This window comes from Cryptomeria japonica, chromosome 8, assembly GCF_030272615.1.
Source record: "Cryptomeria japonica chromosome 8, Sugi_1.0, whole genome shotgun sequence".
In the NCBI taxonomy this organism is placed as follows: domain Eukaryota; kingdom Viridiplantae; phylum Streptophyta; class Pinopsida; order Cupressales; family Cupressaceae; genus Cryptomeria; species Cryptomeria japonica.
In genome coordinates, this window is record NC_081412.1 from 67,195,012 (window position 1) to 67,221,109 (window position 26,098).

Sequence of the window (26,098 nt, forward strand, 5' to 3'; positions counted from 1 at the left end):
TACAGAATTTTAATATGATCTTCCTTAACTTGGCTCTGATACCATGTTAAGTTCTTTCAAAATTCTGTGATCAAAATAGAAGAGATGGAGATATGATCTGAAAGTTGTATTTTATCTGCTATAGCGTGTTTTGAAGATGCACATCACTTATTAATTTCGGTGTGTCCATCCTGCTCAATGTAAGCATGCTATATAAGTGGATGATGGGTTATGTAGTGAAGAGATGTCTTCCCACGTGGGAAGACACATCTCTTCCCTACGTACCTCTCACCATAGTATATAAACTAGTCACCATTTACTTACCCGATCGGAAGGAGTGCGACTTGTTTGAGAATCGCTTTACCACCCGATACCATGAACGGTGTAAATATATATATATATATATATCGGAAGCATGAAATAGTACCACCAACGTTACAAAATTTAATAGTTTTCTACAATTTTCTCCTCAAAATTTGTGGATGGGTTTTCTAATTTTTCGCCATAAAAAATCATGGACAGTTTTGCACAATTTTCTCTTCAAAAATCATGGATTCTCTATTTGTTTTTTGCATGACTTTTTCGCACAAAAAATTGTGAGTTCTTTCTTTACTGGAGGGTTTTTATATTTTTTTCACAAAAAATCATGAAGGGTGTTGTTTTCTAGATTTCCTGATCTTTTCCCAAAAACAAAAAATCATGATGAATTTTTTGTGCGAGTTTTAAGAAGCTAATCTCGGTGTTTATAGATTAAGGGAGGGATGGCTTTGTTACCCAACATCATGTTGGAAGGATTGTGGTAAAAGAATTATGGTAAAATTGGTCATATCTAGAAGTTCTGCAAAACCAACGAAGGTCTCAGCAACAAGCTCATGTCGCGGAGCATTTTAAGGAGAAAGGGGCACAGCCATCTATGAATTTGTGGCCAAATGACCTGCAAATTATGTCACATCTTCTGTAGGGTAGTGTTGTGACGTATTCACACATTGCCCCATTGCAAATGGGGACCCCTACTTTTTGATTTCTAGGGTTAGTTTTCTTGGTCTTTTAGGGTTCTTGGCTATTAGTGTTTGCATTGAAGGGTCGCCAAAGGGCTCGTTAGGATAGGATGGTCTGCTTAGGCTCAAATGGGTCAGTAGGTGGTCTAGGTCAGGGTCTTTGTTGAAAGCTTCCTCTTGGTTAGGCCTGGGTCTTGCTTCTAGGGTTGAGTCTTAATTGAGTTTGAGGAAGTCTTTGTATCATGCTAGGAATCTTGCCTTTTGGGGCTTATGTCATTGAGTTAAGGAAGTGAATGGAGGTATGTGAGCAGGTGTTCTCAAGGATTCTTCCCTTTGAGGGTTTGAGATTGGTCCAGTTGATGAATGATGTCCTTGTACTCTAGGCATTGTTTGGTATAAAATTGGCCTCTTTATCCTTAGTAAACACCTAGCGACCAAGCCTAGACTTGAGAACTTGATAGTTGAATAGGAATTTGAGCTAGATTGTCAAATTCGCTCCTGACCCTTCCAAAGGGACAGGGGCGAAATCTTCCTTAGCTCCCTTTTTGACTCCTATTTTCAACAAAACTTCACTTAAGGCATGACTTGAGGGGAAATTAGCTTGAATCCATCCTTGGAGACGCCTTGGACAAACTTAGACATGGAAATTTGGAGAAAAGGTCAAGAATTTGAGCAAAATCACAAAATTCATTCCTGACCCTTCGAAAGGGTCCAGAGCGAATTTCCTTTGATCTTCTTGTTTAGGTCAAAAATTTTGGCATGATTGAGGCAAGGTTGATTCATGCAGGCCTTGTGAGTGAGTTGCAACCAAGTGAGATGAAGTTCTATGAGGAATTTGTGCCAAAAAGAGAAATTTCGCTCCTGACCCTTGCAAAGGGTCGAGAGCGAAATTCCTCTTTAGGTCTTGTCCTTCCAAAGGTACCTAGGCGAAATTGTTAACGTGCACTTTTGATCCAACGTTTTGAGCTAGGCACCTCCTTTAGGTGATTTGGTAGCATGTCCTAAGGTAAGAACAATATGAGAGGGTAAAGTCAGAATGTTTGAATGATATATAAGGCTAAAACATCAATTTCACTCCTGACCCTTCCAAAGGGTCAAAAACGAATTTCCTTGGATCTCTCTTCTTGGTCCTAATTTGCATTATAATCCTTGTCCCTAGGACGTTATTGAGAAAGAATTGATGTGTGCAACAAAGTCAAGTGATGAGAAGGTCAAGAATTTGGGCATAATTGCAAATTTCGCTCTTGACCCTTCCAAAGGGTCCAAAGCGAAATTTATCGAAGCTCTTGACCCTTCCCGAGGGTCCAAAGAGAAATTCCCTAAAAGACCTAATTCTTCACCAAAGTCATTGAATGGTTGTCATTCTGAGCAAAAGTAAGGGCAAATTTGCAAGATCATGGAGAGAAAAGGATCAAAGATCAAGTTTAAGACAAAGTTATGTGAAAAAGGATGAGAATTGAGCCAAAAGGAGCAATTTCACTCCTGACCCTTCCAAAGGGTCCAAAGCGAATTTCTTCAAAAAGCATTATACCTTGCTCAAACCTTTGAACTAATCCATTCCCAAGCAATTTTGAAGGCAAAACACTTGTTTTTGATGAGGAAAGGTTGAAAATGAAGTCAATGATGGAAAAGTGAGCCTAAAACATCAATTTCGCTCCTGACCCTTCCAAAGGGTCTAGAGCGAAATCCTTCTAAAGACTTATTTCCTCAACATAAGCATTGAATGGACATCACTTTGAGAGCAAGTTGGCTTGAGTAGGATAAGATAAGGGTGCAAAGGACAAGTCCTAGGCAAGTTGAGTGTGGATAGAGCCTAGAAATGCAAATTTCACTCCTAACCCTTCCAAAGGGTCCAAAGCGAAATTCCTAGAAAGACTCTCTATTTTGCCTAATGCACTAAAAAAACCTTGTTTTAAGCTAAATTAATGGCAAATTGACTTGATCATGATAGGAGGAGGTTTGATAAGTTAAGTTCAAGGCATAATGATGATGAATGGAAGATGAATGGTGTCAAAAGACAAATTTCGCTCCTAACCCTTCCAAAGGGTCCAGAGCGAAATTTCCTAAAACCTCTATTTATTCCTTGTTCAAATCAAAATCTTGGTTCCTAAGGCATGATTGAGAAGAGATTGATGTACACTTGCCTTGAGAATTAATTTGTGGCAAAGAGATGATGAATCTGAGGCTTAAAGACAAATTCCGCTCCTGACCCTTCCCAAGGGTCCAAAGCGAAATTCACCTAAGCTCCTGACCCTTCCAAAGGGTCCAAAGCGAATTTCTTTACGAAGTCTTGTACCTTGCCTAAGCCTTTGAACTAACCTATTCCTAAGCATTTTCGAGGGCAAAAGACTTGTTTTTGATGAAAAAAAGGATGAGAAATGGAGTTTTATGAAGGAAAATCAAGCAAAATGTCAATTTCGCTCCTGACACTCCCAAAGGATATAGAGCGAATTTCATTATAGGGCCTGTCCCTCGAGAGGATTCAGAGCAAATTTCATTATAGGGCCTATCCTTCCAGAGGGTCCAGAGCAAATTGATCCTAATACCTTCTTGTTGATGATTTAAGGTAAGAAATGCTATGTTAGAATGAATATATTATGTATAATTAATCAACTTTTGTTTGTCTTGCAGATCAACAAAATCAAGATGGAGGAAGATTAGGCCAGGACAAGGGCGACCTCTTCTAGTTTCATCATCATCAAGAACACCTCAAATGCGTGAGAGAGAACTCAAGGTGCTTCCAAGTGGGAGGACTTCAAGTGTTCAAGAAATTGCAAGCAATGGAGCTGACCATCCTCAAGGACCTCATTCTACCACATGGAGAAATCACAAGATATCAGAAGGATTGTATAAACACTTCAAGGTGAAATGAGCTACCAGAGAAGGTGACTTGACCATGACTTCCTATCACCATAATGCAAAATCAAGGAGGCTTCATCAAGCACATGAGAGTCAAGGAGGTACATCATTCATCGAGTACATCAAAGACGAAGGAGGATCAACCAAGGCAAGTGCAAGGGTACATTGAAAGAAGCAGATAGTTTCAAAAGAGTTAATCAAAGTTAACTTCTCATCATCATTACATTGAATATGAAGAAATACAAAGTTCCTTGACCAAGCACAAATGCAAGACAAGGTGGCATCCCAGTCATTGTTCCTCCAATCAGATAGGTCCACATCAGCATGTCCAGATTCAATGTACCTGACTCAACAGTGATGACGCAAACTTCGAGGCACCTACCTGTTGTGACGTTTTCACACATCGCCCCATTGCAAATGGGGACCCATGTTTCTTTTGCTCGTTTTGTTTTCGTTTTTTAGGGTTTTGTTAGTTAGTTAGTTGTCTGGATTTAGGGCCAAGCCTTAGGGTTTTAAATATTGCCTTTTCAAGCCAAAATCCAGTCACTTTTGAGAGCTTTTTGAGCTTCTTTTCTAGAATGCAAATTTTAAATGCAATGAATTCGCCAAAATGGTCTAATTTTCAATTGGAATGTTCATGCAGAGCTTAAACTTGTCTAAATGATGACCGTCAATATGAAATTTTGTCTGACTGAATATTTTGACCAAATTTCGACTTTTTTGAAGTTTGATCCTGGGCATTGGAATTGATTTGTTTTCACCTCGTGAAGTGTTAAAATGTGAAAAATCTTGTTATTTTGGCCTGTAGGAGCAAAATCGCTCCTGTCCCTCAGTGAAGGACGGGAGCTCAATTTCAAATATCTCATCATCCTTGCAGAGTCCAGACAAATTTTACGTTTGAAGTAATGGAGAACGACAAGATCTTTCCATTGAATATAAATTGAAGATTTTCATGAGCACAGAAAGGCCTCCAGGAAGAAAATCGCTCCTGTCCCTCAGTGAAGGACCGGAGCTACGATTCAAATTTCGTTTTGTCCTTGCAAGATTTTAATGACTTAGCAATTTGAGGACGTCCAAAGGAAGACGCTTTGCCAAATGAATATAATTTGAGATGCAAAAACGAAGGAGAATGACCTATATTGACCATATCGCTCCTGTCCCTCTCCAAGGGACCAGGGCGAGGTACCTTGTAGCTCTCGTCCCTCTCCCAGGGACCAGAGCGATTTCCTTCATTTTGCAAAATCCAGACAAAGGTCAAGGCAAGTTTACGTTCAAAAACAAGGAAAAACATGAGATAAATGCGTTGAATATAAATTGAAGATTTTTGGGACGTTCATAACAGTGCTAATTGCCTAAATCGCTCCTGTCCCTCAGTGAAGGACCGGAGCTACAAATCCAATTTTGCTTTGTCCTTGCAAGATTTTAACGTCTTGACGATGTGAGAAGGTCCAAAGAGGTACATTTTATCAAATGAATATAACTTGAAGCGCTGTCGGGGAAATCAATAGGGTGGCAAGTCCGGCTTGAGTGAGGCCCTGATCCTGAAATTTGGCTAAGTCTGGAATGTCCTGATCCTGGAATTTGACTAAGTCTGGAAACTGAAAAAACCTCCAAAAACTAGATTTTGCAATATAACTCCTGGAGGTCTGAAACCACTCTCAAACATCCTGAAAGTATATATGGAATATAACTTAAAGTATAAGAAAGAAGAAACATAGAAGGAAATGTCACTTATACTTAAATGTTATATTCCATTAAAATTGTCCTGATCGAGAGTGCGAAAAGTCAAATTTCGCTCGTGTCCTTCTCCAAGGGTCCAGAGCGAAATGCGCTCGTGTCCCTCTCCAAGGGACCAAGGCGAATCGCTCGTGTCCCTCTCCAAGGGACCAAGGCGAATCGCTCGTGTCCCTCACCAAGGGACCAGCGCGAAAATGCTTAGTTGAGCCATTCCTGACCTTGTTTGGACGAATCGAGACATCAAAGGCATGGTGAAGGACGAAATGAGCATGATAGAACATCCAGACTTGATCAGAAACAATGAAATGATGAAGTTTTGCCTAGAGGGTCAAATTCGCTCCTGTCCCTCACTGAAGGACCAGAGCGAAATTCTTCATAAGGTACGATCTGGGCAAAGATCAAGCAAATTTTATGTTCGAAGGCAAGAAAGGAGGTCAATCGAACCCGTTGAAGACAAATTGAAGATTATCAAACGTCAACAACGGACCAAAATGCTTAAGTTCGCTCCTGTCCCTCAGGAAGGGACCAGAGCGATTTTTGTTGTAGATGATTTTCTCACCAAATTTCAACCGATCTCAAGGCATGAATGAATGAAAGGAGGCATTGCGAATCCGTTGGATATAATTTTCGAAGGTGATGAAGTGAAATGAGGCCCACAAGAGCAAAATCGCTCCTGTCCCTCTTCAAGGGACCAGGGCGATATCACATCTAAGGGACATTTATTTGCAAGACAAGTCACTCAAGTTTGAAAATCCTAGCGAAAATGCCAATTCCAACGTGAGGTTAAAGGCTTTGAACGTCAAAAGTGCAAAAATCAAGACCAAGTGATGGATCGCTCCTGTCCCTTAGTCAGGGACCAGGGCGATGAGGTACATATTTTCCATGTTTTTTAAAATTTTGGCGCTCAAACGCATTTTTGAATTTATTTAAATGCTAGGAAAATCGATATTTAATTAATGGCATTTAAATTTAGCGCTTGGTATTAATTGATTATTTTTGCCTTGTAAGAAAATCGAATTTATTAATTAAAAATGAAGGCATTTAATAATTGATTATTAATTCATTAAAAAATTAAATGGAGCGCTTGGTATTTATTTGTTTTATGGAGGTCGGCCCTTGTTATTCATTTAAAAATCATTTAAATTGCTTTATTTTTACAAAGTCGGCCTAAATGGTGGTGAGAGGTGTGAGCGCTATAAAGGGAGGGGTAGTTTATTTCATTTTCACATCATCATTTATCATCTCTCATATGCGACTTGGAGAAGGCAAAGGAGGAACGAATTTCATTTCAAGCTAGAAGGCACTAGTAACTTCCAAGGTGGTGCGAATTTAGAGTTTCCATTTGTGCGAACTTGTCAAATCCATTGGAGATCACGTTAAAGACTTGAAGGGTGGTGAAGTTGATAATTTGAAGAGGAGATCATGTTGAAGACTATTTAATGTCAATTTTGCCTAGGCGATTTTGTCCTTTTTGCATTCTAGAGTTAAGCTCTCAAAGAGGTATGACGATATGGATTTATTGTTTTAATTTCGAATTTTGATTGTCATTGCCTTAATTTTGGAATTTTGTTTTGCCTTAGCTCAGTTGTTTTTAGGAAATGATTAATAAAGGACTTATCATTAAGTTTCCTAAAAAATTGCTCTCTAATTTATGTTATGTATTGCAAAATCATGTTACTAATTTTGAAATGTTGTGTAGGCATCAAATGGAGGTCTCTTCAAGGAAAATCAAGCCGGATCAAGGACGGTCTTCGCCAGGACGGTCTTCGCCAGGACGATCAAGCCAAGACATGGGCGACCTCTTTCAATCCAGCGTTCCAAGGCGAGGTACATCGTCATCCTGCACATCAAGGACAAAAGGAGTTAGAACAAGAGTTAATTAAAGATAGCCTCTCAACGACATCAAATTGAATATCTAGCAAGCTTCAAGTGTCAGATGAGGTGGCGTCCTAGTCATTATTTCTCCAATCAGTGAAGTCCATCTCAGCATGTCCAGATTCAATGTACTTAACTCATGGAAGGTGGCACAAACTCCGATGTACCTACCCCGGCTATCCATTGGTCGATTTTTCTAAAAGGGACATGTGTCCAAGCAATACAATTTTATCATTGGTCAAGCATTAAATGTTATGTAATGGTTGTAACAAACCCTAATTAGGGTTTTCATTGTAAAATCTTGGCCATTGATCTTGAATTGATCTAAGCCATCAAATTGTATTGTGGGCACTATATAAGCCCAGGCATTTCATTTTGTAAAAAAAAATTTTAGATGATTAGAGAGAGTTGTAAATAGTTGGAAGAGTTAGAATATAGTTGATAGAATAGCAATTAGAGTAGAATAGGAGGACAAGGCAAGAAATTGTTGCCATTGATTGTAAACAAACTCCATTTTCATTGAAGTAATGGTGAAATATGTCGTTTTCTTGCAATTTGCATGGTTTCTTGTTGAAGTCTTCAATCTTAGATGGTAGATAATTAGATGAATGGAGGAAATGCGATTGATTAATGGTGGAATTCATACATCCATACTACTAGCAGTTTGTTGATTGCAGACTTGCCTTGCGTAGTCAACTGGATCATTCAGCCTAAGCTCAATTTCAAATTGTCGCCTCTTCATTGATATGCATCAACTTGGATGGTATCTATGCCTGCGGTGATGATTTGAACATCATAAAGCTTCCCTAGAAGATTGCACTAGTCTTGTGTAGATGTTCCATTGATGTCAAAACAAGATCTAGTTAGAGTTTCATCAAAAATCAATCATTGCTCCTACATCCTTAGTATTAGGATTAGATCCTCTCTTCGCCCTTATCCTTTTTCCATTTTTTTTAATCTAAGTTAGTAAGAGCCTGTGTCCAGCAAAGCAGATCGGAAGTTCAATGTAAGTCCCCTTGTGATTCCAGCAAATCACATCATACCACTGGAGCTTGTCCACACGTGGAGACCCCACTAAAAGAACCTTGGAGTCCACCTAACTGATCCTTTTTGCAGATCTTCAGCAGTTAGAGACTATTTTCTCAAGAGAGGATAAGATGCCTAATGGTATTTTATTCTGTGTATGATTGTGTACAAAATACACGTCAACACTACCCCAGTTTCCTATTGGTTCACAGGCATTAAATGTAATTTTCTCGTTGGCTAAAGGAGTTTGTTGTAACAAACCCTAATTAAGGTTTCCATCTTGTAATCCTAGCCATTGATTGTAAGTCAATCAGACCCATTGATTTGTAAAGAGTTCCCTATATAAAGCTTTGGCTCTTCATTTGTAAAGATTAATAGTTGATGAATAGTTAGTCAAGAGTAGTAGCTATAATACTGAATAGATAGCAATTAGAGTAGATTAGGAAGAGAAGGCAAGAAATTGTTGCCTAAATTGTAAATGAACTCCATTTTCATTGAAGTTATGGTGAAGTGTGTTGTTTCCTTGCAATATGCATGGTTTCTTGTTGAATCTTCGTTTTAGATGGTAAACAATTAGATTGAATGAAAGAAATTACTGAATACACTCGCGTGGAATCCGCCTAGTCCAAACCACTAGCCTCTTGTTGATTGTAAGGGCGCCCTGCCTGGTCAACTGGCATTGAATGAGCTTAATCTCAAGTCGTTACGCGTTTATTGTTCATGCATTAACTTGAATGGTGATTAGTATCAGATGGTGTAACAATTTGAACATATTCGAAGCATCCCTTAGAAGATCGAACCGAGCTGGTGTTGAATTGTTCAATTTGATGGTGAGACCTAGCCCAGTAGGACTCCAACTACTCATTCATCCATCTTCTCGCATTCTAGGTCTTAGAGTAGACTTTCTGAGCCCTCAACCTTTTGCTCTTTTTATCTCCCAGCTAGTAGATAGGACTCAAGTTCCAGCTAATTAAGCGTTTAGGCATTCAAATGTAAGTCCCCTTGTGATTCCAGCAAAATCACATCACACCAACACAGCTTATCCACACGTAGAGACCCTACATATAAGAACCTTGGAGTTGCCTCGATTGATCCTTAGGCGAAATCTTCAACATTTGGGGAAACTTTGTTCAAGAGAGGATAAGATACCTTGGTATTTTATTCTGTGTTCGCATGTGCATGAAAAACACATCAACAGGTAGTTAATAGAATGACCATTAAGGGAGGTTAGTCATTTAGTTAGTACTTAGAAACTTTTGTTTATGTCTTTTGTCTTTAGTTAGTTTTAGAAAGTTTCCTTTTTGTCTTTCGTGTTTCTATTCTCGATCTTTTCCATTATGGAAAGATTGTCTTATAATTTTCTATACAAGGAGTTTCCTCTCCTTAATTACAACATCAAATTATCATTTCATGGTATCAGAGCATAGGTCCTTTTTTGGCAAATTTTTTGTGTGAAAAAATTTGTGCTTTTTACGTAAAAATATCAAGGAAATCTCTAGACGTTTTTTGATCAGTTTTTTTATAACAAAAATCACATTTTTCGGCAGATTTTTTATAGAATAAAATTCGTGGGTTTTTCTGCTAGAGATCGAGAGTTTTTACCAGCAAAGATTTTTAATGATATTTTAATTAAAATCGTGGTTTTTCTGTTTTCCAGTTGTTGGGGTTTCACCAAGCAAAGACTTCATGCTTTTGGAGGGTTTTGCATGAGGGGTGTTGCTGGCCTTTTTTAGTTTTTCTGACTTTTCATTTTTTGCACGACTTTTTCATACAAAAATCGTGGGTGTTTCTATTGCTGCATAATGTCTGGTGTTTTGCCATACAAAGTTTTTCATGGGTTTTACGCATAGTTGAAAATCTCGGACTCGGCAAACCAAAAATTTGGACTCGGACTCCTGAAAGACTCACGAAAGACTCGGCAAAGACTCGGCAAAAAAAAAACCGTAGTTTTACAAAAAGAAACATAAAGAAATTAATGCATTTAGAGAACATAAGTGCCATAATTGAAACATTACACATGTCATATGATCTACAAACACGCAATATTTGAAATTTCATCATTCATGGCAGCATATTCAAGTTTTGCAGCATATTCAAGTTTCAACTTTCAACTCTAAAATGTATAAACTATAATGGCAGCATAAGTATATAAATGTTCACAAAATTACATATAATGATATGTCCAAGTCCAACTCCAAATGTGAAAAACAACAATGTGAATGAACAAACCAAAGAGAAGACTACATCTTCCTCTTTGTATTTTTCCTAATATAGGTCAATTTTTCAGGCCTTGAGCTAGAAGTAGTAGCAGTGGGTGTTGTGGTATCTAAATGGTGAGATGATTCTTCTTCAAAGTCAAAGTCCTCATCATCATCCTCATCTTCGTCCCCATCTTCATCCTCCATTTCATCCAATCTTGCTCCTTCTGCATCTTGTGCTGCTCCTCTCTCTATTTCTGCAATTTCTTCTTCGGTAAGGAGGACATCGTCACCATCATTTTGTTCATTCATGGTCCAATCACCATATGGATCAATTTCATCCAAGTCAATGGCCTCATGTGAAACACCCTCCACCTGTCTAACTCGAAGGCGAAGGTTGTACCGAACAAATACTAGATCATTGAGCCGCTTTTGTGACAATCTATTTCTCTTCTTTGTGTGAATGCTCTCAAATATACTCCAATTTTGTTCACACCCAGAAGCACTGCATGGCTGAGACAAAACACGGATAGCTATCTTTTGAAGATTAGGCGTGCCGGCACCATAATTCTCCCACCATAAATCTACAAAAAACATTTAGAAATATTAGAATTGAGAAAAAAATGTAACAATCAAGTTTGTAGGTTTTTTCTTGCACTATTGAACTAAGTTACTAAATTTTTTACCTGGTTGTTGTTTTTCTCTCCTATCAATTGCTAGTTGTGATGAGAAGAGTCTCCCCTCTGCACTTTTGTAGATCTTGAACAATGAACATTTCCAAATTCAAAAAAAGATAGTCAAAGTGTCAAACTCAAATTCAATAACAAACATTTCCGAATTCATAAATAAAGATAGAGCAATTGCAAATGTCAAATCTCACCTCCAACTCATCAAGAACCTTGTCTCTCAACTCAGGATCAGGTGTCATCTTATCAATGCATGTAATAACACCTGCCATGACCTCCTCATCAGCCCTAAATGAATCAGAGAAGTAGAATTTCGGGTTCAAAAAGTAGGCGAAGTCATGTATCGGTTGGTGGAGTTGGTTTGTCCACCTACGATCAATGATGCGCCAAAGGATTTCACATTTTCTTGTATTTCCACGATCGTAATGTGAAATGGCCTCTTTGGCCCTATCCATGGCCTCATAAATGAAACCCATTGGCATGCCCTCTCCATCCACCATACGAAGAACCCTTACCAAAGGTTCTGTCACCTAAAAAAATGAAAACAAATTTTAAATTAGTACAAAATCAACCCCTAAAAAATAAAATCAGCAAATAGACAAGATTGTATAAACTTTACTTTTGTGTTTGTTACTTACCGCAATCAACTCTTCTCCACTTTTATTGAACCCTTCATCAAAAACAATGCTCACAATCTTCTCTGCTTCAGGTCTTTTGGAGTATGCAGACCCCAACCAAGCATCTAACACAAACATCTGCTTAAGATGAGGAATGGCACTAAGAATGCTCTGCAAAGTGATGAAGCGGATAGCAAATCGTGTCACTCCAGGTCGCACAAGGTCCTTGCCATTTGTGTGTTTTCTCATCAAAGCAAGCACCCAAGTATGGTTGTAGATGAATTTGGTTACACTTTTTGCATCTTCAACCACTTTCTTCACCCATCCAATCTTCCCAATGTCCTCTAGCACCAAGTCCAAGCAATGTGCAGCACAAGGACTCCATGTAATTGAAGGATGCCTCTCCATAAGCATTCTACCTGCAGATACATATGCAGTTGCGTTGTCCGTGATAATTTGGACAACATTCTCAACTCCAACTTCCCGAACCACAGCATCCAACAGATTACACAAAGTCTCTGCATTTTTTATTTCATTTGAGGCATCAACAGACTTTATGAATACCATTGCACCATTTGAAGCCACCAAGAAGTTGAGAAGAGTCCTATTCCGTCCATCTATCCATCCATCAAATAAAATGTTGCATCCTTTTCTCTTCCAATACCTTTTCTGATCATCAACCCCACCTTGTGTATTTTGCACAGCTTTCTCTAGCAATGGCCCACTGAAGTCATGACCTATTGGGGCCTTAAACCCCTTACCCGCAACTGTTACTACATTAACAAAACTTTCCCAATACACATTGTTTGCTGCATTGAAAGATAGATTATTGTAAAACCAAAAGTTTGAAGCTGCTATCTGTGCTTGTTCATGCTTCTCTTTATTCCATCCTGTACCTTCAAGTGATGGTTGTGCACCTGGAACATTGCGTGGTACAAAAAAATTAAGGTCTGATCTAACAGGAGTGCCACTAGCCTTACCCTCATTGTCACCAAATGATGAAAGTGACTGACGACCCCGAGTGTCACCAATGGGACCCGAAGTGGACAATGTGGGATTCATTGCAGCTGCCATGGCTTCTCTTGTTTTTTGCCTTTCTTCCTTATGCATATCATTCTCAGCAAGAATGGCCTTCATCTCTCTAATAAATTCAGGAGTTGATTTGGGACATGCCTCCACACCATATCCAAGTATTTGTGCAAGGTGGTATTTTAATCTATTGATTCCACCAGTCATCCATTTTGTACATTCGGTGCAAGTGACCTCCCCCTTTTTGCTTCCTGCAATCCCATATTTCCATGCTTTATCTCTTTGTCTTCCTGACCTTGGGGTTGCCCTTGGAGTTGAACTTGCCATTGCTGATTTAACATGAAAAAAAAAAAATCAGCATGGTTTTATGGAAAATCAACAAAAAAATGACAATGAATCATTTGGGAAAAATAGCATTCAAAAACAAGAAAAAAAAATGAGGAAATAACTTAGGAAAGAAAATAGAAAAAAATTTGACAGCATATCCCCTTGTTTTTCAAGATTTTTTTCAGTTTCAAAACAATGAAATGATTCAAATGAAAAAAAAAAAAGAGAAAAAATCCTTACCTAGATCTCTCTTGCTGTTTTTTACTTCTTCCCTCTACTCCTTCAAACCCTACAAACCTGCTAAAACCAAACAAAACTGAAACTAAAGTGAAAAATGAAAAAAAAAAGCATTTTTAACCCTTCACGGGCGTCTTTTTTTGGGCCTGCGAGTCCCTGCGAAAGACTCGCGAGTCCGAGCAAAAGACTTGCGCGAGTCTTTGCGAAAGACTCGCGAGTCTTTCACAAGGACTCGCAGGCCCACTCGCCTCGCGAGTCCTAAGTGAGTCGACTCGCGGCGCCAAAGGACTTGCGAGTCCGTGGCGAGTCCGAGGCGAGTCCGTGGCGAGTCCGAGGCAAATCCGTGGCGAGTCCAAGGCGAGTCGCCGAGTTTTAAAACTATGGTTTTATGATTTTTTCTTGTACGACTTTTTTGGTAGGGTTTTCCATGATTTTTTCCTAAAAATTGTGATCATGGGGTTTTACCGGTTTTTCTCAAAATGAAGGTTTTTTGCCAATTTTTTTCACAAAATTAAGTGTGATTTCAGCATCGCATCGAGGGTTTGACAATATTTCCACAAAATTGTGATTTCAATTTTTTGCCTATTTTTTTGTCAACAAAAATCGAAGTTTTTGAGAAGCCAATGGCTTCGTTACCCAACATCAAGTTTGAAGGATTGTGGTAATCTTAGTCATATCCAAAAGTTCTACAGAATCAAGGAGGGTCTCAGCAAGCTCACATAACGAAGCATTCTGAAGAGAAGGGAGCAGCCTTTTTTGCATTTGTGGCCAAATTACTTGCAAATTATGTCACGTTTTCCGTAGGGTAGTTAGTAAAATGACCATTAAGGGAGGGTATTAAAATAATTTTTTAATGTTTCTATAATGGTCATTCAATTGGTTAATTTAGGATCTTTCATTTTCATAGTTAGTACTTATTTAGAATGTTTTCTTTCATGTTTCTATTCTTGTTTGTTTTTGTTATGGTAAAATCCTCTTGTAATGTCTATTTAAGGAGCCTTTGTCTCCTTTGTGAAATACCGAATAATGAATTATAATTTCAACCAGTCCAAAGGAAAAATGGGGAAATTCGGTTTTGTGTAGATTTCAGGGATTGAACTAGGCATGCTTAAAATATCATTATCCCCTTCCTTCAATGGAACAAATATTGCAGATAGTTGCTAGGTCTGAGTACTTTTCTTTATTAGAAATATATTTCCGTTATAACCAAACCTAGGTTAAAAAGGAGGATCAATACAAGACAACATTCGCTACTAAATGGGTTACAAAGGTGTACAAAAAGTGCAGATTTGAATATCAAAACAATGCTCAAGATCACAGCAAATGTGTGCCTTTCCGAAAATTGTGCAAGGTGACCAGTAACCAAAAGGAAGTACTAGCAATGCCAAATTTCAAGCCTTTCACAAGATCGAAGAGTTGGATGACCATAAAAGTTAGTTGCTTAGTCTTTAGAACACCTTTGAGATTTACTGAGAAATCTTGGCCATTACATTTATAACCCTTGCTATATATTTCTGCAAGTTCTAGATCATGCTTTTTCTTGAAGAGGAATATACATCTATGCTGATGTAACAAAGTTTTGAAACTGAATGCCAAGAGTTTGCATGCATGTTTTCCCAATTCTGGTATCTTACTCTGCGAACACTGAACCAATTATAATCTCATGAAAAGTCATTCAAATGGCAGAAAGATTTGATATATATATAAAATCTGCAATACAATATTAATTTGAATAAGTGGTTCTTCATGGATATCCTAATCCAATAGGGAAGGACAATACCTTTCAAAAAAAGGGAAAATGCTGGAAGAATTGGAGGAGACCGAGTCTGACAATTAAAGCCAACCATGAATCAGCAGTTTGATCCAAGACTGTCAAAGCATAAATTTTCCATGCTAACATACAACATGATAATACAAATAATCTGTAATCTAATTGAACTAAAAAAAATACAAACACCGTTGAAGAAAAGTGTGATCAATTTAAGCCTAAAACAAAAGCATATTTAACTTTCTCTCTATGATATAATTCTTGGATGATCTTTTGAATGTGAAATGATGAATCTATATCCACATTCACAGCTAATACTTTTAGTATATCAAGGCTCAAAATTGCAGTTCTTCTGTTTTATTTTAGAATTGTGTCATGACTATAGGTGACAAAAAAGGATATAATATCATTGACATGAATACGGCTATTCCGAGTGCAGTTTGTTCAATATTAAATTAAATAATGTCTAATGCTAACTTAATAGTTTGAGGTAATACCCAATCACAAAATGTATGAAGAAACTAATCCATGAGACTATCAAAGCCCCAATACACTGTTATGTTACACAATACAAATACAATCCCAAAATTAAAGCCCTAATGCAATGTTGAGTTAAAGATCCACAAAGTACTAAAATAAAATGCATAGGCTGTGTTGAGTTATAGTTCTATGAAACATCCCACTCAAGTAAGCTCATCCTACATTCTATGATGTTGAAATATGCTATTAGTCTAACTTTCACATATACAGTGTATGTATCTTTTATGCAACAGCTTTCTGCAATCACTCTTAAATTTGGTGCTTCATTTTCTAAAGAATGTCTAATCTCACTTTGCATTTAATTGCAAATCCGGCACATCAAAAATATGTTTCAATAATTGGTTTGCCTTTCTCTATAGGGTTTACTAGACTCTAAGCTTTTTGTGCCCTAGAAAACGGCTATAAAAAGTAAACAAAGGAAGCCCAACTAAGCAGCCATGCATAAATGCAAATATGGATATATCTCTGGAGAAAGCCCGCATTGTGGTAAGAGAACTCTATCCACGAAACCCGGATGCTATTTAATTTTTAATAAATGGTATATTACAAAGATATACATATCTGCATTTACTATAAACCAACCCATGTGGTCACTTCATCATAAAGAAGAATTATAGAGCCTCCAAAGTTTCTATCGATGTTCTCTATGTATTTTTGAGGACCTACCTATAGTTTTGATTAATTAAAAACAGGTTTTTGAAAGAAACCCGGAACCTTGTTACATGGCAGGAGAAAGATAAAGCAAAAAAGAGGCATAAAACAACAGTGTCTGATCACCCACTCATAGAACAGTTCCCAGTCAAAACAAAAAGGGAACACGAGACAAAGGAAGCAACACTAGACAGCCAAAGGAAAGCACAAAGACAGCACAGAGACAACACAAGGACAGCTAAATGTTTCTCATGAGTTCTTCAGCATGAATCACCATCTGCTTCATATTGATCGCAAAATTTTTCATTTCTTCCAACTCTTTTTCCTTGATATCAACTTGTTTCCGAGTGTTGGCCCTTGTTCTTTTTTCCTGACCCTTCTTCTCCATCTGATCCTTATCATCCTCCTTGCCTGTAATCTGTTCAAATTTGTTAATCAAGATGTTAACATGGTTAACAGTGGCCTTAAGGATCTGGAAGTTTTGCTCAACAATCCTCTTCACAGTAAGCTCCATCCTATCCACTCTGTTGACCAGATTTTTCAGGTTAGTATTCAGGCCCTTATCATCTTTGATCCCTTCCAGCTCCTTCACCTTCTTTTCCATTTCCAGAATTTTACTAACCATAGCCTCAATTGCTTCAGCCTTGTTAATAGCAGCCATTAATTCTTTAACGTTTTCAGAGAGAGGCTTCTCACCCATAGTAGCCTTTTTGATCATATTGAGGTCATTCTTCAAGTCACTAATCTCTTTCGCCATTTCGCTAATGACCTCACAAAAACCCTTGATGTTGTCATTACCAATGGCACCATGACATTCATTTTGATTTCCCATGTTGTTCTCCTGACCCTCATTTTGCATTCTCTGTGTGCTCAAATTCTCCCCATGATCACCATCCAGCATTTCATCTTCCTCCTTACCCTCATTTTTGTCTGTTTTTTCAACCTCAATATCCTCATCAGAAGAAATAATAATCTTCCTTTTCACCTTGTTTATACCCTTACTGGTCCTCTTGGTCCTTTGGATTTGCTTACCCATACCCTTTCTCTTTTTGCTTTTTATGAATTTATCATTAAAAGACTCGTCCGAAAGATTAGAATCCACAGCAGTCCCCTTGCTCTTTCCCTTGGTCTTCCCCTTGTTGTTGAAATCCTCAGACTCACCTTCAGTTTCAGAATAGAGATTGAACCCACTATTCTCACTTTCAGTATCATCATCCCTAATTTGTTTGCCTTTACTAATAGGTTTCTCAATAGTTTTCCCCTTCAACATCTTATAAACTAAAACTGTTAAACCCTGGTGGAGGGCATGGTCTCTTTGAGAGTCTTTCTGCACTTCACGAATAGTATGATCCATAGAGCAAGCAAGATAGTAAGGTAGACTAACCTTGTCACCATGGCGAAAGTGATCAAGCAGCACAAAATGATGCCCATAAGCCCTTGTGAATCTCTCGTCCAGAGTAATGTAGTTGATGGTGGCAAACAGCACAAACCTCCACGACCTACAAATACGCTTAGGGGAATGGTAGGGATTATCCACCTTCACCAATTTCTTTTTTTCTCCATCAGTGACAGGAAACCTATCTGCAACCTTGTCAAACACACTTTGATCTCTGTAAAATTTAATACCTTCTTTAACCATACCCATAGCTTCAGCAATGACATCTTCGTCCACCTTCATCATCTGGGTACCAACAAGAACCTTACCATGCTTCTAGTTTTTTATGAAATGCTTAGTGACAATAGGGTCTTTGCCGCAGAGCCTTTCCATAAAAAACACTCAAACCTCCCTCTTGAAGAATCTCCTAGACTTCATTGTTTGTCTTCCAGTCCGAGCAAGAAGCCGGTTCAAACCTCTTTTTATTACCTCCCATATTACCCTTAATTTCACAATTCCTCCTTATCTCAGCTCTGTTATTTTCTCCATGATCTCTGTGAAGAAACCTAACAATTTTGTTGTTGTTATGAAGAACCACCCAAAACCCGTGCCAAGTAAATATGATATGACAAATAATAAAACAAGCCTCGTTGCCGTAGTGATCAATCATAGAAAAATGAGGAAAAGGCATTAGAAATTGTGATTAGCAAAGACACGTTGCTTCATCTGGATACGGTTCAATTCAATCAAAGATTTCGACTCACAATTGAGATTACTCTCACCATAAAGGGCAATGATTTTGTCAAAGCGGCAAGCTAGGTTGGCAGCCCAATCAGCACACATGTTGGCTTCTCTATATGCATGTGTGAAAATACACATTTCTAAAGTTTCACTAATTTCCTTCACAGTTTTGATGGCATTGTGTATAGACCAAGAGGGAGGGAAAACATTATTCAAGCAATTAATAATGTTCAAAGAATCGCCTTCAACCCAAACTTTAGTGCAATTTGAATCTTTAGCAAGAACCAACCCATGATAAGCAGCAATGGCCTCAGCAACATGGTTGGTTTGATTACCTATACGAATACATTTGATAGCTTTGCATATTCCCCCTTCATCCCTTAAACCACACCACACCCTGCTTTGCCAAGGTTACCCTTGGAAGCACCATCGAAGTTAATTTTCATCCATCCATGAGGGGGGCATTCCCATCTCGCCTCTTCTCTAAGATTAGCATGTATGATGTCACTCCCCTTTATTCTCCAATTCTTGAAAATGATGTTATCACCTTGATCTTTGGGGTTCATTATTCCACCAATGATGTAGAGGTTCTCCACCATATGTCTTTTGATTTTCTCAAAAATAATTTGAGCTTTTGAAGCCTTATCTCTGAACACTATCGTTTCTTTCTTTCCAGATTCCCCAACAAATATGGGGTAAAGCAAATCTCCATAATAAAGTAACTGAATTGTTCTTCGAAGAGTGGAACCAGGAATTAAAAACATCTTGGACAGCTTCAGGGAAGACCCATTTGACATTGAAGTTGTCCAGATATCTAGCCCAAATATCAACAGAGAAGGGACAATGGATAAACATGTGATTAATGAGGACCTGCCTATAGTTGCTTGTCCTTATTCTTTGAAAGAAAACACCTTTATAATTTTAATAGTAAACCTTATTACAGAGATGGATATCTGCATTTACTATGAAGCAAACCTAAATGGCGACTTCATCGTAAAGAAGGGTTGTAGTGACCTCCTTTGTTTCTGTCAATTTTCTTCTGTCCTCAAAAATGCTTTGGAGGACCTTTCTAAAGTTGTTTGTCATTATGTTCTTTGAAAGAAAACACCATTTTACCAATCACATAGCTGCCTTCTCTTCCCCCAAATGCGGTGTTGTAATATCTCCTTCCTAATTTACCCTAGAATCGCAATTCAACAAATTAGGGTTAGGGTTACATTTTACCAAGTAAAATATCTCTTTAAATAATGTGATTCTGAATTTGAATCCTGCAATCATAACATTAGAAAAATATACAATATATGTATATTTAATTACTGGGGGTTACACAATTACATCATATTCATAGATTATCAATAATGAAACCATATTAGGGTTTAGGAGAAGGGACATGATGGATCTGCCCGAAGCCATTTCTACACCAAGCCTAAGAGTGGATATCTACCACAGCACTCTTGCTTGGCTGCTTGTATCTACTATCCCCATCAATGTCTCATCCCCCGAAAGACACTTGCCATCTTGTGGAATCGGGTGGGGGTTGTAAGTGGGATATTTGGCTCTCTACGTAAGTGCCTTCTGGTCCTAGGAGCCATTACAGTCAACTCTAGAATGGCCTACTTACTTAGCCTTGTATACCCCTTTTGCTTACACCCAAGGCCCTTCCTACAAGGTGGGTTTCAGTCAACCAAGCACATCTCATATTCTATCATAAGGACATATACTTAAACATTTATTATTATGTATAAACAACATGTATCCATATATAAGACAATGATTGGCAGAAATATCAAGTATACCACTGAATATATATCTGATAATAATAATCTGAATTAGAGTTCTTTTGTGATGAAGTGGACCGGTTTCCTTGTGATTGCTGCTCTCTATCTTATGGGAACTAATTTTTCTTGCTGTTTGATGTCTGATGATTGATGAGTGGTTGATTGATTTTCCCTTGATTGTATGATTTGAGGTATTGGTGAGTGATAATGTAATGAAGTCTGATTTGATGTTTCAATGAATGCTGATTTGATAGAATTGATTTGCTGATTGATTGTTCACTTGATTTGAATGATTGGAATGATGATTGATAAGTGATCAATGAATGATTGGAATGATCTCTTTATACTTCATTGGTGAAAGGGACACCACCTGTCATAAGACTTGGGTCACCACCCCTCATTAAAATTGAGTAACAACCCTTCATTGCCAACTTTTAGAATAATATATTTTTTCCCAATTGTTTTATCTTTCCCCTCCTCAAATGAGACCTTATTTCCTTTATATCTTCCATAGTGAGGGATAAGTCACACCCCTTCATTGTGCCTTCCCTTTGCAAGGGTCACAACCTTTCACAATTACCACCCTTTCGAAGGGTCACAACCTTTCATCATTTCTGTCCTTAAAAGTCACTTCCTTATTTTTTGCCATTTCTTCTTCCATTAACCCTTCCTTAATCTCTATCCGTATGCTTCATTATTTCTTCCTCTCTTCATTCCATTCCTTGATTGATGCGTGCACCCTTCTGTATTAAACTAATAAACTGAATTTATGTTCCCCTCTCTTCATCATAATTGCTTACTCCCTTTATACTTTCATTTCTCATTGAGGAGACACATTTCTTTGGAAAGAGATGTCCCTTTAAAGGTTTATGTCTCCTCATTGTCGTCTTATTATTTAATTCAGATCTGCACTTCTGATTGCAGATTAAAATTCCCCCCTCCAAATGAAGTTCTCTCCTCCCTTTTATACCTCATGTTTGAGGGAGTCACAACTTTCCACTTCATGCCTTTTGAACATTCATTAACCTTAACTAAATTTTAATCATTATAATTTCATTCTTTTATATTCTAATTTTAATTTTAATTTTAAATTTATTCTTTTATATTGTAATATTATTATTTGTATGTATTATTAAATGCTATTTCAAAATGTTAGTTTTAAGGATCAGACTAACAATAACATGCAGAAATGAAATAACGAGTACACAGAACACAGCGGCACCCTTGGAAAACCTCCCTCTTGGAGGTAAAAAACCCAGCAACAAATTCTCAATTTCTATTATGTCAAAATCAGTAGAAATCTTACAACTTTGCTTCACACTTGAAGCAATATAATCAACAGATAATAATCTGAATTAGGGCACACAGTAAGATGAACAAAACTCAGACTTATCTGAAGGATTCCTGCTGTAGGTGGTTGCTGATCAGACACAGAAGTGCAGATCCTTCGCTTGGCAGAAGGACGGATTGCTATGGTGATTTGCTAGACATGAAGATGATAAAGACACCTTCGCTGTCCCTTGACCATAGAACTACCAGTATAGATATAGGAAGATAACAATTAGGTGTATTATTTAAATCCACACAGGAATTGATGGTAACCAAGAACAATAACAATTGATGTTTTAACTCAGGACTTTCAGAAGATTTTGTTCATTTTGTCATCCAAGATTTATCAAACAACTGCTTATATAATACCCCATTTTGTTGCAAATTAATTCTTTTTTATGTTCCATGAAAAAAGGAAGCATTTATTTCAATCCCTAAATTGTTTAAACACAAAGCATTCACACATACAAAGACTATTTAAGAGAGCAGTGCAAGATATGGAGACAAGACACTATATTTTAAAGCTCTCTAAAACCAAATAATTCAACCCTCTCAAAGCCATACAGCCAACCTTATATTCTAAATACAAAGGGATTGAATTCAATTTCTTTCCGACTCTTTGTGCACATCCCATTAACTATCCCAACCACATATAACATTTATACCTTTATCTACCTTCTAACCCTTGCAGAGTAATATGTCATTAGGTGCACACAAATATGAAGAAAAATATGCAATTAGTGAAATCCCCCTAGCAGTGTTATGTAATCTCTCTGAATCAATTTGTAAGGATGTGGTTCATCTCCAACTGAAACATCGGGGCTAATGAATCAAAATATATTGGATTAAATCACTATGTAGGTTTATCCTTACAACTGAAAATGGATTGCTGTGATGGTATCCTATCACTGGGATGGTTCAAGTTGTCATGGAAGGCCAAACAAGGACCAAAATAAAAAAGATTAACAGCACATATTTAAAACTACATATAGTCATGAAAGATAGCATGGGCCAGTGTACTCTCTCTCCCATCTATCGAACAACAATAAATTATAAAACAACATCAAAAACGGTCTAACCTAAGGGTATGTAATGCCCCTCTGCTTTGTTCTTCTGCATTTTGCTTCTTCATATGGATTTGGCTATGTACCTATGGTTGTGCCATTTGCAATTTTAATGTAAATCATTTTGTGGTTCTTTGATCTTACTCTTGGTACTTCATATGTTGCAAAGTATGACCTTGAGTACATATCTTATGCTCTGTTTGATATATGTTCCATGAATGTTCTAGACCCATGATATGTTGGATTGCCTTATGGTGATTTGTGAGTATGATGGACTATTGTGCCTGTGATGATTATGATGGACTGATGATGTGATTCGGAACCCCCATATGTGAGATGTTGATATGTGTTGTGACGTATTCACACATCGCCCCATTGCAAATGGGGACCCCTGCTTTTTGCTTTCTAGGGTTCACTTTCTAGGTGATTAGGGTTTGTCTGTTAGCCTTTGCATTTTGAGTGTCGCCGGGGGATCAATAGGATGGTAGGCTTTGCTTGAGCCAGGGTGAGTCCACAGGGCCCCAGAATTAGGGTTTCTTTGAGAGTCATCCTTAGGGCCTGGTTTTGCGCTTATTGCTAATTGTGTCTTGCTTTGTGAGTGGGTATCATCCTTGAAGGTCTGAGTTAGGTCGAGTTGGTGAGTGATGAAGTTTGGAATGTCATCCTGATCTTCAAATGCCCTGAAATTTGGCTAAGTCTGGAATGCCCTGACCCTGAAATTTGGCTAAGTCTGGAATGCCCTGCCCTGAAATTTGACTAAGTTTGGAAAACTGATGAATCCTCCAAAAACTAGATTTTGCAATATAACTCCTGGAGGTCCAAAACCACTCTCAAACATCCTGAAAGTATATATGGAATATAACTTAAAGTATAAGAACATTCTCCTGACGGAGAGTTCAAAAAGTCAAATTTCGCTCCTGACCCTTCCAAAGGGTCCAAAGTGAATTTCGCTCCTGACCCTTCCACAGGGTCCAGAGCGAAATTCTCCATAAGACATTCTAGTTTGACCCAAACTTAGAACTAATGCATTCCTAGGCTTGAATGAAGGTAAAAACGCTTGTTTGAATGAAGAAATGTAAAAATGAAGTCAGGATCTTGGCCAAGATTAGGAATTTCGCTCCTGGCCCTTCCAAAGGGTCCAGAGCGAAAATCTTTATAACTCTTGTTTTCCTCCTTATTTTGGCTAGGCGTTGGCTTGATGAGAGATGAATGGGTATGTTTTTGCCTTGAGAGGGAGTTTGATTGATTTTGAAGAACAAGATTTTAGCCTAAAGGAGAATTTCACTCCCGACCCTTCCAAAGGGTCCAGAGCGAAATTCATCATAAACTTCATTTGCCACCTTGTTTGAGCTTGAAACCTTGTTCCTAAATTGGAAAATGGCCCAACTTTGCCCTGAGAGATGGTTTGAAGCTTGAAAAATGAGCAATTTTGGACAAGAAGGGAAATTTCACTCCTGACCCTTCCAAAGGGTCCAGAGCGAAATTCCCAAAAGCTCTTACTTTGCAATAAAGGAAGTCAAGTTTTTGATTTGTAATGACATGGATGGAAAGAAAATGACTTGCTTTTGCCTCTTGAGGTCATTTTGAAAGGGAGAAATGAAGGATTTAGCCCAAAAGGTGATTTTCGCTCCTGACCCTTCCAAAGGGTCCAGAGCGAAAATCTCTCTAAGAGACATTTCTTGCCTCATTTGGCCAAAATTTGATGTCCAAGGCATGATGAGATGAAGTATGAACATGGTCTAACCTTTGGGGATGTTTAGAAGCATTGAAAATGAAGGATTCTAGCCAGGTAAGGAAAATTCGCTCCTGACCCTTCCAGAGGGTCCAGAGCGAAATTCCTTATAAACACATTTTTTAGCCTTTCTTGGACATGAAATCCTATTCCTAGCACAGTGCAAGGTGAAATCCCACTCAGCAAAGAAGTTTCAAGGTGAAAAATAAAGGATTTTGGTCAAGATTGAAAAAATCGCTCCTGACCCTTCCAAAGGGTCCAGAGCGAATTTTCTTAAAAAACACTTGCTATCAAATTTTGCTAAGTCAAGTATGAGACAAGGAGAAACATAGAAGGAATTGCCCCTGGGATTAAGTTGAGATTGGAAGAAATCATCAAAAGGTGAAGGAATTGAGCCAAATGATGAATTTCGCTCCTGACCCTTCCAAAGGGTGCAGAGCGAAATTCCTAAAAAACACCTATTTCTTGCAAGTTCAGGGCAACTTTCTAGATTCTATGGCTTGAATGGGTGTGAGGAAGTGTGTTTTGCCCTTTGAAGATAATTGAGGCGGTCAAGAGGAAGCAATCAAGCCTAGAAAATGATTTTCGCTCCTGACCCTTCTAGAGGGTCCAGAGCGAAAATCCTCAAAACTATCCTTTTTTCCAAAGTTTGGGCAAAGTTAAGCTTAGATGTGGGTGTGAAAAGACATTTGAATTGCCTTGAAGTGGAATTGGATTGCTAAGGATGCAAATTTTGATGCCAATTGGGAAAATTGCTCCTAGCCCTTCCAGAGGGTCCAGGGCGAAATTTCCAAATCTTCCTATTTTCCTTGCATTTCAAGATGATATTTTGGTTCTCAAGACTCAAAGGGGAGTAAGGCATGATGTTCTATGCCTTGGAAGTGATTCGAAGTTGGAAAGGATGAAGGAATTGTCCTAAAACCAAAAAATCGCTCCTGACCCTTCCAAAGGGTCCAAGGCGAAAAACATCAAAGTCACCTTTTCCTCCAAAATTCAAGTGAAACTAGGCCTGGGCTATAGTAAAAGATGCCATTTGGAATGCCTTGAAAAGTTTTTGGACCTTCAAAAATGAGAATTTTGAGCTCAAGAGAGAATTTCGCTCTTGACCCTTCCAGAGGGTCTAGGGCGAAATCATCAGGAAGCTTCATTAAGCCTCAATCAAACCTCCATATTCCTAAATTTTCACCAAATTAGCCAAATTCAAGACATTTGGGGAGTCTAAATCAAGTTCACATGAATTAAGGCATTTGCAATTTAATTAATTAATTTCTAGGGCTTGAAATAATTGAAAAAATCCACCTTTGAGCTTTGGAATTAATTTTAAAAATTAAAAAATTATGCTTGAGCGCTCAAAAATCATTATTGTGCCTTTACAAACAAGTCGGCCATCTTTTTAGAGGAGTTTTATTTTATTTTATTCCCTATTTGCCAAGTCGGCCTTGAGGGAAATCAAGGTGAGCGCCCTATATAAGGGAGGTGTATTGTAGCATATTCAAATCAATCTTTCATTATCTCTCATGCGAACTTGAAGAGCATATTTGGAGGTGCGAAA

The 26,098-nt window shown here is 38.0% G+C and overlaps 2 protein-coding genes across 4 annotated transcripts in view; both read right to left on the minus strand.

Moving 5' to 3' along the window:
* The window catches only part of LOC131046359 (protein HESO1), a 208,327-nt gene that overhangs the window by 54,488 nt on the left and 127,741 nt on the right, over positions 1-26,098 (minus strand). For all 3 annotated transcript variants that reach the window (XM_057980088.2, XM_057980089.2, XM_057980090.2), the window contains one exon: positions 15,349-15,394. In XM_057980088.2, the coding sequence (XP_057836071.2) occupies positions 15,349-15,394 (46 nt within the window). The remainder of the gene's footprint in view (positions 1-15,348; positions 15,395-26,098) is intronic.
* On the minus strand, positions 10,614-12,127 carry LOC131857318 (uncharacterized). The gene is made up of 3 exons (XM_059209642.1): positions 11,553-12,127; positions 11,359-11,431; positions 10,614-11,256 (listed from the first exon to the last, which is right to left on the minus strand). Exons 1-3 carry the CDS (start codon positions 11,856-11,858, stop codon positions 10,715-10,717), a joined length of 921 nt encoding a protein of 306 aa, XP_059065625.1. The 5' UTR covers positions 11,859-12,127; the 3' UTR covers positions 10,614-10,714.

Bases quoted from the DNA above. Each gene is read 5' to 3' on its own strand.
- LOC131857318 (XM_059209642.1), bottom strand. From the start codon at position 11,858: ATGGTGGATGGAGAGGGCATGCCAATGGGTTTCATTTATGAGGCCATG. The intron at 11,432-11,552 runs GTGAGATTTGAC...TCATTGTTCAAG, and splicing joins AGGTTCTTGATGAGTTGGAG to ATCTACAAAAGTGCAGAGGG. The intron at 11,257-11,358 runs GTAAAAAATTTA...TGTTTTTTGTAG, and splicing joins GAGAGAAAAACAACAACCAG to ATTTATGGTGGGAGAATTAT.